At 35.2% G+C, this 15,041-nt stretch overlaps 1 protein-coding gene across 1 annotated transcript in view; it reads left to right on the forward strand.

The window, feature by feature from the left end:
* The window catches only part of LOC111055580 (kinesin-like protein unc-104), a gene marked incomplete at its 3' end in the record, with an annotated part of 165,524 nt that overhangs the window by 20,778 nt on the left and 129,705 nt on the right, over positions 1 to 15,041 (forward strand). The window contains 1 exon segment of the mRNA XM_039419538.1: positions 12,185 to 12,388. Within this exon segment, the coding sequence (XP_039275472.1) occupies positions 12,199 to 12,388 (190 nt within the window).

Consider the following 15,041-nt stretch of genomic DNA (forward strand, 5'->3'; position numbering starts at 1 on the left):
TGGGCTACTTCATTCAAATAAATAAAAACAATTTAAAAACTTGTATTACCCTTTATAAAAAATAATACCCTTTATTACCCTTTTTCTAGTCGTTAAAATATTTTAAAGTTTTTAATAACGGGTACAAGTTTTTATATTGGTTTTATTAATTTTAATATTATTACTATATTCTCTCCTACCAATCTTCACCTAGTATCTGTTATCTCCTTTTTTCTTCTTCTCTATATCCCTTTCTCTCTCCCTCTCTACTATTATGTTCGTCCCTTTTTCCACTGTTTTTAGTAGGAAGTTGAGGGGAGGATATTTTTGGATATCCTCTTCCAAGAATGAACGATTAGCTGTTCAAACCTTCGCCAATTTGTGTAGAAACAAACAATATTATTTCATAGGAGTTTTATTGCATTTTATCATAGAGAAACAATAGCGTAAGTAGATATCCCATGGTATAGGGAATTTATGTCGCAACTTTTACTGTTATCTCAAGCCGATTACTGTCGATTATTGTCAATATTCACTGTTTTATTGGAGTGATAGTGTATGAACGGCACAATTTGAGAGACTACCAGCGTCACACAGCTGCATAGGAAAGAACTATGTGAACTATCGGCTTGGGATAACAGTAAAAGTTGCGACATAAACGCCCTATACCATGGGATATCTACTTATGCTATCGTTTCTCTATGATTTTATCTTGTATCATATTATATTCTCAAATTCATATTTACTTTTCTATTTTATCAAAAGTGTGCCATGTTGTAAGCTACCTATCTGCGTATAAGCATAGAGGGAATATAGCACTAGGAGATATCCCATGGAGTATTTTTAATCCAATTTACAATTTTAACTCGAGCTGGTAGTCCTAGTATTTATTTTTCATGAAGCTATGTGACGCTGGAAGTCTCTCATACTGTGCCGTTCTTACACTCACCCCAACAAAACACTTATAATAGACAGTTGTCGACAGTAATCGGCTTGAGTTACTGAGAAATCGGCTTGAAATTTGGAACATAAATGTCGACATCTTCTTATGCTATCTTTTCTCTACGGTATAAACCTGTATGTATTGTAATCTGCATAGGGCCTAAATAAAGTAATTCAGTCAATCAATCATCTTGACTTTTTTTACACCTTTCTCATTTCACCTTGTATTAATGAAGCTGATCTCTAGTAATGTTATTACAATTCTCTTTTACCACATTCTTTTATCTCCTTTTTTCTTCCTTTCTCTCTCTCTCACTCTCATTCTGTTCATTGCCGTTTCTGTAGTTGTCGTTGTATAGGGCCAATCGATCCAAACGTTGCCCTAGTCTGGTATTGGCTCCGGCTTACGTCACACGTCCTATTGATCATTGCAACAAGGCACGCGATTGGCCGAACGCTGCGCATGCGCACCAACAATATCGAAGTGGATCGCTGGGCAACCCACTTGCAGTGTCGAAGGGGTGCAACTGGGAATCGTGTGGTGCACCCTGGCTTTTCTTGTCAAATTCGAAATTTTGAAAACCACCCCCGCGTGGTGAAAAACCAGCACCCACCGCTGACAATAGCAATGTCTCCACAGTGTTGTAGTAGTGTAATGGTTTAAAGGAAAAATCCATTGGAATTACTATAAAGAAGGTGCATTTTTAGGTGAGTTATTTTTGGAGGCAATTAATGTGTTGTTGCGAGTTGCTCAATGATTGATGTGTTTGTGTGTAGGTGTGTGTGTGTGTGGGTACTAGATCCCTCATATGCTCACCTTTACTACTTGTTCAGTGGCTCGGAATCCACCTAAAATAGAACCAGACTCATTGATTCCTAATCATTTACATGTTAAAAAGTGAGTTCAAGGTTTTCTTTCCCATAAATATTTACTTGCGTATGTTGCTCAATAATTTTGCGTTGGTGTGTGTACTAGATCCTTTATCTCCCACCTGCCGATCTGCCACTTATTCAGTGGTTTGGAAGCCACCTAAAATAGAACCAGACTCATTGATTCCTAATCATCTAGTTGTTAAAAAGTGAGTTCAAGGTTTTCTTTCCCATAAATATCTACTTGCATATGTTGCTCAATAATTTTGCGTTGGTGTGTGTACTAGATCCTTCATCTCCCACCTGCCGATCTGCCACTTATTCAGTGGTTTGGAAGCCACCTAAAATAGAACCAGACTCATTGATTCCTAATCATTTAGTTGTTAGAAAGTGGGTTCAAGGCTTTCTTTCGAATAAATGCGTACTTACTTGCGTATGTTGCTCAATAATTTTGTGTTGGTGTACTAGATTCCTTATCTCGTCACCTGCCACTTGTTCAGTGGTTTGGAAGTCACCTGAAATGGGTTCGGATTCCTTGATTCTTACTAATTTACTGTTAAAAAGTGGGTTCAAGGTTTTCTTTCCCTTAAATATCTACTTGCTTATGTTGCTCAATAATTTTGCGTTGGTGTACTAGATCCTTTATCTCGTCACCTGTCACTTGTTCAGTGATTTGGAAGCCACCTTAAAAAGAACCACATTCATTGATTCTTACTCATTTACTTGTTAAAAAGTGGGTTCAAGGTTTTCTTTCCCACAAATATTTACTTACGTATGTTGCTCAATAATTTTGCGTTGGTGTGCTTACTAGATCCTTTATCTGTCCACCTGCCACTTGATCTGTGGTTTGGAAGCCACCTAAAATCTGACAGGTTTCTCGATTCTTAATCGTCTACTTGATAAAAAATACTTCGTCCAAGGCTTACTTCTCCAATAGTTTTAGCGCATTATCGAAGATTGTGTGCGTGCTTGTACTGAATAGATCCCTTATCTACTCACCTAACACTTGTTTAGTAGTTCGGAATCCACCTAAATTCTAAGATGTCCTTGTTTCGTACCACTTATATACTTTATCTAATGGTTGTAGTAGTACTACGGCGAGTTAGAAGTAGGTACGTTCATCAAGGTCCTTTTTCCCACCAATAGTTTAAGCACTTGTTTCTCAATAATTTTGTATGAGTGTGAGCTCACTAGATCGCACTCCATCTGCTCACCCCATTCATGGTTCGGAATCCACCTAAAATCTTGCTTCTTACTGGTGTGACTTACAACAAGGCAATGTGATGCAATTTTCAAGGTCTTCTTCAGCATCCGGTATTTATAAGGCTGCCATAAGATGAGGATTATCAATAGTGTAATCTGATTTTATCCTACTGAATTTGAAATTATTGTTGAGAAATGTGGTGACAGCAGTTTGTTGCCCTAAATTTTTTTTCTAGCTCTTTTTGGTTTCTTACTGGTGTCACTTACAACAAGACAATGTGATGTAATTTTCAAGGTATTCTTACCCTAAGACATTTTCTTACCCTAAAGTTCTTCTAGTTCTTTTTCAATGAGGCAATGTCGTTAAATTTTTCAAGGTCTTCTTTGCTACCAGTATTATTCATAACCATATAGGCCTACCATACACCATGCTGTATCAGTTCTGTATTTGATTTTACACGACCAGAAATTAGTTTTCTGCAATGTCATCAGTGTATACTTCTCCGATAATTCCAGCTAAAGGTAGGCGCACACAGATCGTCATCGGACAGACGGCACGGATCGGACGATTAGATTCGATGCATTGTTTTCAATTGGAGTGCGCATACCTGATGCGGATATGTATGCGCACTCCAATTGAAAACAATGTATCAAATATAATCGTCCGATCCGTCCGATGACGATCTGTGTGCGCCTACATCAATTCTCCTGTGATATGATGATGATTATTATTATTATGAATATTATGATGGTGATGATTATGATCTGTGTGCGCCTACATTAATTCTCCTGTGATATTATGATTATTATGATGGTGATGAAGGAAGAAATTCCTCATATTCTATACTCATACTAAGTCACATCAGCTCATAAGTGTGTACATTATTCATTATTGATTATTGGAAAATGCAGTAGGCCTAAATACGGTAAATTACCGAATTTTCTTCAAACCAGTTTTTGCTGTTAATAATACAAATTTGAAACAGTTATTAAAACTTCCAGTATAGGTACTATCTACAGGTACTACTATATTCTTTCATTGTGAGATACCGGTAAATAGAATAATTATTAAATAGATAGTTAAATGGATAGATAATAGAATAAATAGATAGATAGAATATCTATGGAATATAGGTAAATAAATAGTTAATAGAATAATACTTAGTGATTATATAGACGATAAAACGTATCACTTTCACCTCTGGATACGTTTATGAAGCAAATAGACCTACTGTTAATTGTTCCTATTACATTTTGGCAAGGCCTGGTTGTTGTCAGTTGGATTTCTCTTATGGTTAGTTGGATTTCCTTATGGTTAGTTGGATTTACCTTATGGTTAGTTGGATTTACCTTATGGTTAGTTGGATTTACCTTATGGTTAGTTGGATTTACCTTATGGTTAGTTGGTATTCCCTTATGGTTAGTTGGATTTACCTTATGGTAGTTGGTATCCCCTTATGGTTAGTTGGATTTACCTTATGGTTAGTTGGTATCCCTTCTGGTTAGTTGGATTTACCTTATGGTTAGTTGGTATCCCCTTATGGTTAGTTGGATTTCCTTATGGTTAGTTGGTATTCCCTTCTGGTTAGTTGATTTACCTTATGGTTAGTTGGTATTCCTTCTGGTTAGTTGGATTTATCTTATGGTTAGTTGGTATTCCCATATGGTTAGTTGGATTTACCTTATGGTTAGTTGGTATTCCCTTCTGGTTAGTTGGATTTACCTTATGGTTAGTTGGATTTACCTTATGGTTAGTTGGTATTCCCTTCTGGTTAGTTGGATTTACCTTATGGTTAGTTGGTATTCCCTTCTGGTTAGTTGGATTTACCTTATGGTTAGTTGGTATTCCCTTATGGTTAGTTGGATTTACCTTATGGTTAGTTGGTATTCCCTTATGGTTAGTTGGATTTACCTTATGGTTAGTTGGTATTCCCTCTGGTTAGTTGGATTTACCTTATGGTTAGTTGGTATTCCCTTCTGGTTAGTTGGATTTATCTTATGGTTAGTTGGTATTCCCATATGGTTAGTTGGATTTACCTTATGGTTAGTTGGTATCCCCTTATGGTTAGTTGGATTTACCTTATGGTTAGTTGGTATTCCCTTCTGGTTAGTTGGATTTACCTTATGGTTAGTTGGTATCCCCTTATGGTTAGTTGGATTTACCTTATGGTTAGTTGGTATTCCCTTCTGGTTAGTTGGATTTACCTTATGGTTAGTTGGTATCCCCTTATGGTTAGTTGGATTTACCTTATGGTTAGTGGTATTCCCTTCTGGTTAGTTGGATTTACCTTATGGTTAGTTGGATTTACCTTATGGTTAGTTGGTATTCCCTTATGGTTAGTTGGATTTACCTTATGGTTAGTTGGTATTCCCTCTGGTTAGTTGGATTTACTTATGGTTAGTTGGTATTCCCTTCTGGTTAGTTGGATTTACCTTATGGTTAGTTGGTATTCCCTTATGGTTAGTTGGATTTACCTTATGGTTAGTTGGTATTCCCTTCTGGTTAGTTGGATTTACCTTATGGTTAGTTGGTATTCCCTTCTGGTTAGTTGGATTTATCTTATGGTTAGTTGGTATTCCCATATGGTTAGTTGGATTTACCTTATGGTTAGTTGGTATCCCCTTATGGTTAGTTGGATTTACCTTATGGTTAGTTGGATTTACCTTATGGTTAGTTGGTATTCCCTTCTGGTTAGTTGGATTTACCTTATGGTTAGTTGGTATTCCCTTATGGTTAGTTGGATTTACCTTATGGTTAGTTGGTATTCCCTTCTGGTTAGTTGGATTTACCTATGGTTAGTTGGTATCCCCTTATGGTTAGTTGGATTTACCTTATGGTTAGTTGGTATTCCCTTCTGGTTAGTTGGATTTACCTTATGGTTAGTTGGTATCCCCTTATGGTTAGTTGGATTTACCTTATGGTTAGTTGGTATTCCCTTCTGGTTAGTTGGATTTACCTTATGGTTAGTTGGTATCCCCTTATGGTTAGTTGGATTTACCTTATGGTTAGTGGTATTCCCTTCTGGTTAGTTGGATTTACCTTATGTTAGTTGGTATTCCTTCTGGTTAGTTGGATTTACCTTATGGTTAGTTGGTATTCCCTTATGGTTAGTTGGATTTACCTTATGGTTAGTTGGTATTCCCTCTGGTTAGTTGGATTTACTTATGGTTAGTTGGTATTCCCTTCTGGTTAGTTGGATTTACCTTATGGTTAGTTGGTATCCCCTTATGGTTAGTTGGATTTACCTTATGGTTAGTTGGATTTACCTTATGGTTAGTTGGTATTCCCTTCTGGTTAGTTGGATTTACCTTATGGTTAGTTGGATTTACCTTATGGTTAGTTGGTATTCCCTTCTGGTTAGTTGGATTTACCTATGGTTAGTTGGTATCCCTTCTGGTTAGTTGGATTTACCTATGGTTAGTTGGTATTCCATATGGTTAGTTGGATTTACCTTATGGTTAGTTGGTATTCCCATATGGTTAGTTGGATTTACCTTATGGTTAGTTGGTATTCCCTTTGGTTAGTTGGATTTACTTATGGTTAGTTGGTATCCCCTTATGGTTAGTTGGATTTACCTACCTTATGGTTAGTTGGTATTCCCTTCTGGTTAGTTGGATTTACCTTATGGTTAGTTGGTATCCCCTTATGGTTAGTTGGATTTACCTTATGGTTAGTTGGTATTCCCTTCTGGTTAGTTGGATTTACCTTATGGTTAGTTGGATTTACCTTATGGTTAGTTGGTATTCCCTTCTGGTTAGTTGGATTTACCTTATGGTTAGTTGGTATCCCCTTATGGTTAGTTGGATTTACCTTATGGTTAGTTGGTATTCCCTTCTGGTTAGTTGGATTTATCTTATGGTTAGTTGGTATCCCCTTATGGTTAGTTGGATGTACCTTATGGTTAGTTGGTATTCCCTTCTGGTTAGTTGGATTTACCTTATGGTTAGTTGGTATCCCCTTATGGTTAGTTGGATTTACCTTATGGTTAGTTGGTATTCCCTTCTGGTTAGTTGGATTTACCTTATGGTTAGTTGGTATCCCCTTATGGTTAGTTGGATTTACCTTATGGTTAGTTGGTATCCCTTCTGGTTAGTTGGATTTACCTTATGGTTAGTTGGTATCCCCTTATGGTTAGTTGGATTTACCTTATGGTAGTTGGTATTCCCTTCTGGTTAGTGGATTTACCTTATGGTTAGTTGGTATCCCCTTATGGTTAGTTGGATTTACCTTATGGTTAGTTGGTATTCCCTTCTGGTTAGTTGGATTTACCTTATGGTTAGTTGGTATCCCCTTATGGTTAGTTGGATTTACCTTATGGTTAGTTGGTATTCCCTTCTGGTTAGTTGGATTTATCTTATGGTTAGTTGGTATTCCCTTCTGGTTAGTTGGATTTACCTTATGGTTAGTTGGTATTCCCTTCTGGTTAGTTGGATTTATCTTATGGTTAGTTGGTATTCCCATATGGTTAGTTGGATTTACCTTATGGTTAGTTGGTATCCCCTTATGGTTAGTTGGATCTATCTTATGGTTAGTTGGTATTCCCTTATGGTTAGTTGAGTCTACCTTAAGGTTAGTTGAGCTTACCTTATGGATAGCTTCATTCAGCTCCTCTATCCATTCAATTGATTAGAAATTCATGGTATAATCTTAGAGAAACAATAGCATAAGTAGATATCCCATGGTATAGGATGTTTATGTCATAACTTTTTGTGTTATCTCAAGCCGATAGTCCACGTAGTTCTTTCTCATAAAGGCTATGTGACGCTGGCAGTCTCTCATATTGTGCCGTTTATACAATCTCACCCGGCCAAAACAGTAAAAATCTACAATAATCGGCTTGAGATAACATTAAAAGTTGCGACATAAACGCCCTATACCATGGGATATCTACTTACGCTATTGTTTCTCTATGGTATAATTAAATGATGCATCTTCACTGATTCAGGAAGGTTCCAAAACAGCAGATGAGAGTAAATGGAACAGATTATTGATCTAAATTGATGGTTACAATTATTGTGCAAGACTTGAGAACTTAACGATATTTTAGGATAGGTTCCACCTAGAGATTGTTCAATGTTATATCACCAATTTGATGATAGAACAGATTAACTTGTAGGCTACAGTTCTTGAATAGTTATTATAAAGAGTTTTTCATAATCTTTAAAATTTGAGTTGAACAATCTGTGTGTCAGATATTGACAATATTTTATTTTTGTGAGAGATCACAAAAATTGAATACTCATCTATTCCACTATCCATGACGATCTTCAAGTTAATAATCTGTTTTTAACAATTTTCGACGACACTACAGTCTAATTTTTGAATATTAGTTATTAAAAACTATACTCACATGTGGAGCGTTTACTGGTTTTTAAATCCAGTGTTGAAAATGGATTTAAAAAAATCATGTGAGTACTAGTTTTTAATAACGAATATTAAAAAATTAGACTATAGTGTCGTCAAAAATTGTTCAAAACGGACAAATTTAATAGAATCGCATAACTTTTGTCATCCATATTGTCCAGTTTAGGCTTCAAGAAGTCTATAATCATTCGCTGTATTTGCTAAGCTAAAGTCAGGGAGGCTAAGTTCTTGTTCTTTGTAAAATTTGTTTGTGTGCATAGTTTTTTTTCTTTTTGAATATTTTTATATATTTTAAATATTTTTCAAAGTTTTCTCAGGAAAACATTTTTTTCCCGATCATTACTTTTTGAGATATGAGCGCCTGAAGTTTAAATTTTTGGGACAGAACATTTCAAATTCGGTAAGATTTAAGAATTCCATGAGATTTGGAGGATGGATTCTTCATTGTTGATCTATTAAAACAAAATTTTCTGAATATATCAATTTTTGAGAAAGCTATTCAATTTACCAAAAATAGCTCTACTGAAAGTTATTTTTGGTTATTTTTAGTAAATTGAATCTTAAAAATTGATATTTTTAGAAAATGTTTGTTTTACTAGATCAACAATGAAGAATCCATCCTCCAAATCTCATGGATTTATATCTTACCGAATTTGAAATGTTCTGTCCCAAAAAATCAAACTTCAGGCGCTCATATCTCAAAAAGTAATGATCGGAAAAAAAATGTTTTTCTGAGAAAACTTTTCCATTTTGATAGCTTGATGATATACTAATCGAAAAACTTTGAAAAATATCACGAGTAGAAAGTTTATTTTTAGCCTTTGCACAGCCTTACTACCAAACGACCCTTAGATGGAGTCAGTTTCCACAATTATGAGGAGAGGGAGAGCCAATTAATTTTCTATTTATTGAGAATACATTACATGAAAAAAGTACAACTCGAGGAGGTTTACAGCCTCTGAATTTTAAACTTGTGTAGTTTCATCGATACGGCCGCAATCAATTGTTGAATGCAGGAAATCCCTAATGAAAACCTTTGCTCATAATTTTATGTGACATAGAATATATTATTATAGTCAGAATAAATCACTATTCTCTTAAAATTCCTCATACACTTCAAATATAGCCCACTTATTTATTCATGTTCTTTTTCTTCTGTTTTCCTGTTTTGTCTTGCGGCACAGAAAAGAGAATCAATAATTCTGGAAATTTCCGAAGCAGTAGCAGATATCGGCTTGCTTGTCACGTCTTGTTATGACAGCGGTGGCGGTGAATATTCATTGGATTTGAGGGAAGAAGATTTAAGATGACCAGAATACGCTATTAGGCTGAGATTGAGGCTGGAAGACAAGAATGAAATATTTCCAGAATATTTTCCATCAAAATGGACAACAATAGAATATTGATTATTATGGTTTAATATTTCCGAAGGAAAAATATTTAGAACTTTGGAATTTCTCCGTAGTGGAAGTTGTCCAAAATATATTCTTATCATAAAATAGTAATTCTACAGTGGGCTTACTTACCAAGCTAATATTTTTACTAAATTAGAACTAAATCTTCATTTACCTTCATCTGGAGCAAGGAATACAGAATTCAATGGAAGGAGCATATAAAATTAATATCTGCAGAGAGGTTTCCCCTAAAGGTATTAAATTATAGACCAGAAGGTAGAAGATCAATTGGAAGGCCACCTAAGAGATGACAATAACTACATGTTATGTATGAAATTTAAATTTAAATAAGTCACTTGCATTCAAATACTATAACTAGTACTATATCTATTCTATAACTATACTACTTTATAAGCTGTAAGTCGGAACAGGCAATCCTTGCACATGAGATGATGATGATCTTCATTTACCTCTCAATTTTTTCAAATATCAATGTATAGGTGTTGAATGATGGGGGTTTCTATTGTAAACTAGCTGGCCCGGCGAACTTCGTACCGCCAAATAGTTTAATGCATCTCATGACAAACTTTGACTGGATGCACACCTGAGGAGGCGCGATGCGGCATTATATTTATATAGATAATTATCCATCTGCAAAATAGATAATTTACTGAAAATTAATTCTGTTGTAAGGCCTGTTGTATGACGCAATGATTATAACAGCTGATTTTTATTTCGGCGTGTGACTAGCTCACAAATCTTCTCCCATAAGGATTACACGTTTGAAGGACAGTAGGAAAGAGTCCTGAAGTCAGATTATAAATTTGATAGGCCATAAACCTGGTCCTGAACATAACGAACACAACTAAAAAATAACATCGAATTCGGTGCACACATAAAAAAGTTATTGAATGTCAAAATTTGAGGCTCGATTTTTATTTATATAGATTTCATTTTTCAAGTCCTGTTTCTTTTAAAGTTTAGAATTTTCAAAAATTTTCAATATGATTTGTACATGTGTATCACCCTAGTCTTCATGTACTATATTTAAATTTGCACAGCTTTTGATAATTTTCATTCTGATATCCTTGGTTTCAATTTAAATCAATGAATAGATTGCTGAAATTGCTTTCATTATTTGACTCAACGCCAACCTGATGCAGTGTTTTTACAATTAAATTGAAAGTATTCCATGATGCTTGCCAGTCTCCCTAGTCACTGAAACTTATTACTCTGAATAACTGAAAACAAAGTTTTCCTTCTCAGGGCCGTTTGCTCAGTAAGAGCTTAAACTGAATTGAATCAGCTGGTGTCTTGAACTTGAAATGGAACACATTATAACAAACGAGACTTTATATGGATTTAATCCAGTTCAAAATGAAATCTCGTTTGAAGTGGCACTGAGCAAAAGGCACTCAGCATCCTTTCTAATCAGGTTCATTTGGGAAAAATCAATACATTTGTCTCAGCCACTAATGTAACCTTTTACCTGACATTTTCGACTGACAGGCGAACAGTCTTTACACCTGCAAAAGCTGACCTGCAGGAGCAAACTACTGCACGCCTGTGTTGGAAGCGACTGGCTCTAAAGTTCCCGTTTTCGACTGTACAGTTGAAAACTGTCCGACAAAGCTCAAAGCATGAATAAAAAATCTTCGATGCATTATTATAGGTTTTATCTGTTCAATGTTTAATGGCTGGTCTTGGAACAGTATGCACCGTCCAAGTTTAAACTGCATTGGATCAGTTAATGGTTCACACTCGAAATGATACACATTATACAATGTATGTAGCTATGGCTAAATTCAAGAATCCACTTGTCTAGATAAGCCTCAAACTTGGACTATGATGTGTTATGAGCTGTGACTGTGTTCAATCATAGATAAAAGAATACTTAATTAATAGAATATTATTTTGTCTCTGGTTCAATGCTATATATACTTTATGAAAAAGCTACTGAAACACTCTGTATATCAACACCATGTTTTGTAATGTATTTTATCTATCATAAAACACTTACTGACATGGGCTACTTTTAAATTAATAAAACAAAATAAATCTTATAGCACCCTTTAATCTTTAAAAAACTTTAAAATAGTTGAACAACTAGTTTCGGTTTACACCATCTTCAGGTTCTAATTTTATTTTATAACCTGAAGATGGTGTAAAACGAAACTAGTTGTTCTAATTTTATTTTATAACCTGAAGATGGTGTAAAACGAAACTAGTTGTTCAACTATTTTTAATTTTTTTAAAGATTAAAGGGTGCTATAAGATTTATTTTGTTCTATTTATCTATCATACTTATTGATTGTGCAACACTAGTGCTTTGTTAGAAATTGTTTAATAGCTTTTTCTTTTCATTTTCTATCAAGTTTTCTATCTTCTATTTTTTATTTTCTAATAGTTTCTTTTTCTCTGATTGTTGCAGATAGCTAATTGAATATGTCGTCGGTGAAAGTAGCTGTGCGGGTTCGTCCCTTCAACAACAGGGAGATATGCCGCGAGAGCAAGTGTATCATCGAGATGTCTGGATACACAACTTGTAAGTATTTCAAATTTGTTGCAAGTTTTTCATATTATTTGTACATTGTTCTATCCATCAATCAGTTCAGTCAATTCTTAAATAAAGGGGGTTTCCAATGTTGTTAACTATAGCATAAACTGAAAACAATCAAGTTTTTCATTAACAAAATATTGAATCTATACTTGTTGTATGAATCAATAAAGAATCTATAGTGAAGTCCACGTTAGAATGGCATTAGAGAAACATAGGAGAAAAGCGAATTACCTCCTTACTATCCTAAACAGAACTGCGGGGTCAAAAATAATTGTTATTAAACGAAAATCCAAATTAAATGCTGTAATTTATTCACCCTGAAGACTTCTGCTACTGCAAATATTGACAACAGGGTAAACAGCTAGATGGAAATTCGATGAGCGCTACTATTCAAAAATTATTTGTTAGCCCGGGAAAGTATGCGGATTAAATTATAAAATTAAAGTTAGGGGAAAATTAGCACTATTTCCCGGGTTGACAAATAATTTTTGAGTAGTAGCGCTCATCGAATTTCCATCTAGCTATTTACCCTGTTGTCAATATTTGCAGTAGCAGAAGTCTTCGGGTGAATTACAGCATTTAATTTGGATTTTCGTTTGATAATAATTATTGATTCATTAGCATTTTGATTAATTGCAATGTCCCAGTAATTCCGATCTGTTAAAATAGTATTCCAAACTTTTCCTTCTATACCCTATTTTGAGCATTCCTTGACTGGACTAAAGTATAAGGCCAATATGTAAATGCAGTAGGGTACTACCAATACCTACTATTACTTAAGTGATAGTAGGTATTGGTACTACCTCCTCAAGACATGTTCATATCAATTCAAATATCGGGGCACCGAGCTCCGCTCGTTATTCTTATTTATTGATAAACAGAACACAATTCTCTAAAATGATCGTGTCTATATTTCGCAGCTGGCTATACGTCATCTTATGAATTCCGGGGATGCGATATTTTGATTTTTCACTTACTCACTTGCTCACTCACTTTTTTACTATCCACAGACGACAAAAGTCTCAGCTGTTTCAGCCAAGGATGAATGATCCTTTTTATGTCGTTCAGCGAGTTCTCAAGGATGAGACCTAGTGCAATCGAATTTTCATATCATAAACCTACTATGTTCCAAATTTCGTGAAAATCGTTAGAGCCGTTTTCTAGATCCGTTGAGCATAAATAACCAGATATAAATATACATAAATTGCTCGCTCAATATAATATGATTTAAACTAAAATAACACCTCATGAACTCATTGAAATCAGTTGAACAACTGATTAAATCATTGATTTGATTAAAACTAGTTCATTAAGTCCCTGAAATAGAAAAATCAAGTAGATGAAAGTAAAATGTATGCACTGAATACATTCATGAAATGGCTTAAAAAATATGTCTCTTGAAAGAAGTTTGATGTTTTACATTTAGAAGACATTAGACAGGAGATAGATTTTCCCCCAGCGCGTGCGAACGTTATTGTCATGTTTTCGCGCTCTCAAGACTCATAAATTATAATATGAAACTACTGGTTCACAGTACAATTCAGATTTTTTGTTGATATTTGTTTAATTGACCGAGCGAAGTGAGGTCTAAGATTCAAGTCGACGGTTTGGCATTTCTCTTAATGTTTAAATGTTTATATGTTTTATGTTGCACATTTACGGCGAAACGCGGTAATAGATTTTCATGAAATTTGACAGGTATGTTCCTTTTTTAATTGCGCGTCGACGTATATACAAGGTCTTTAGATATTTTGCATTTCAAGGATAATATATAAATGGAAAAAGGAGCCACCTTCATATGCCAATATTAGAGTAAAAATCAGACTACAGAATTATTCATCATAAATCAGCTGACAAGTGATTACACAGATGTGTGGAGAAGGCAGTCTATTGCTGTATTTCCATAAGGTCTATAGTTTTAATCAGGTACTTGTGGATGAGAATACTGCGTGAGGTCTACTGTTCACAGAACTACTAGTAATCACTTTTGAACTACTAAATTACGACATAGCAGTCAGGTATTTATAAATAAAGCTATTAGCTTCTACTCACACTTGTGGAACTACTAGTTTAGTAAGGGCCTATTTCTGATTCTATCTACATAGTAGCCTTTTCTCCCAAGGTCATTGTTCATGTTGAGAGGCACTCACAATATCTCATCAACGTTCCTCATCTCATTTCGAGGGAAGTTTTAGGGTTGGAAAACTCGTAAAAGGATTTTGCAGTAGGGTCAAGTCTGGCATCCCGGATAATCTTGAATGTGTGGCTGTGACCAGCTTATGTAAAGTTGTCCCAAATAGGTCACTAGGTCAAACACTTTTCTAATGGGATAGAATCTGTTTCCTCTCCTCCTCCTCCTCATCCTTCTCCTTTTACCCCCTACCCTCCCATCTACACCCATTCCCCTTTTGTTCACTTTGATGCTGCTTATCTTCCCTCCCCACCCCATTAACAAGGCCCCCTACTTGAGACTAGTCTTTTTACTCTCATAATGTCATTGTCCTCGAGTGCTTATCTAGAACAAAATCAGTTTTAAATATTAGTCTCCTGTTTTGTAAGGATTTGGAAGTCATTTGAAGCGGGAACAGAAATAGTAGTACGTGCACACATCCCTATAGCGAGGTCCACGTTGTAATGGCAGTATTTGATTAACATTTGTGTTGCTATCCTTGTCTATCATTCGACAAAGCAGATAGCGCTATCTTTTTCTAGCTCCCCAATGTTGCCA

The sequence above is a fragment of the Nilaparvata lugens genome, chromosome 1, assembly GCF_014356525.2.
Source record: "Nilaparvata lugens isolate BPH chromosome 1, ASM1435652v1, whole genome shotgun sequence".
NCBI lineage: Eukaryota > Metazoa > Arthropoda > Insecta > Hemiptera > Delphacidae > Nilaparvata > Nilaparvata lugens.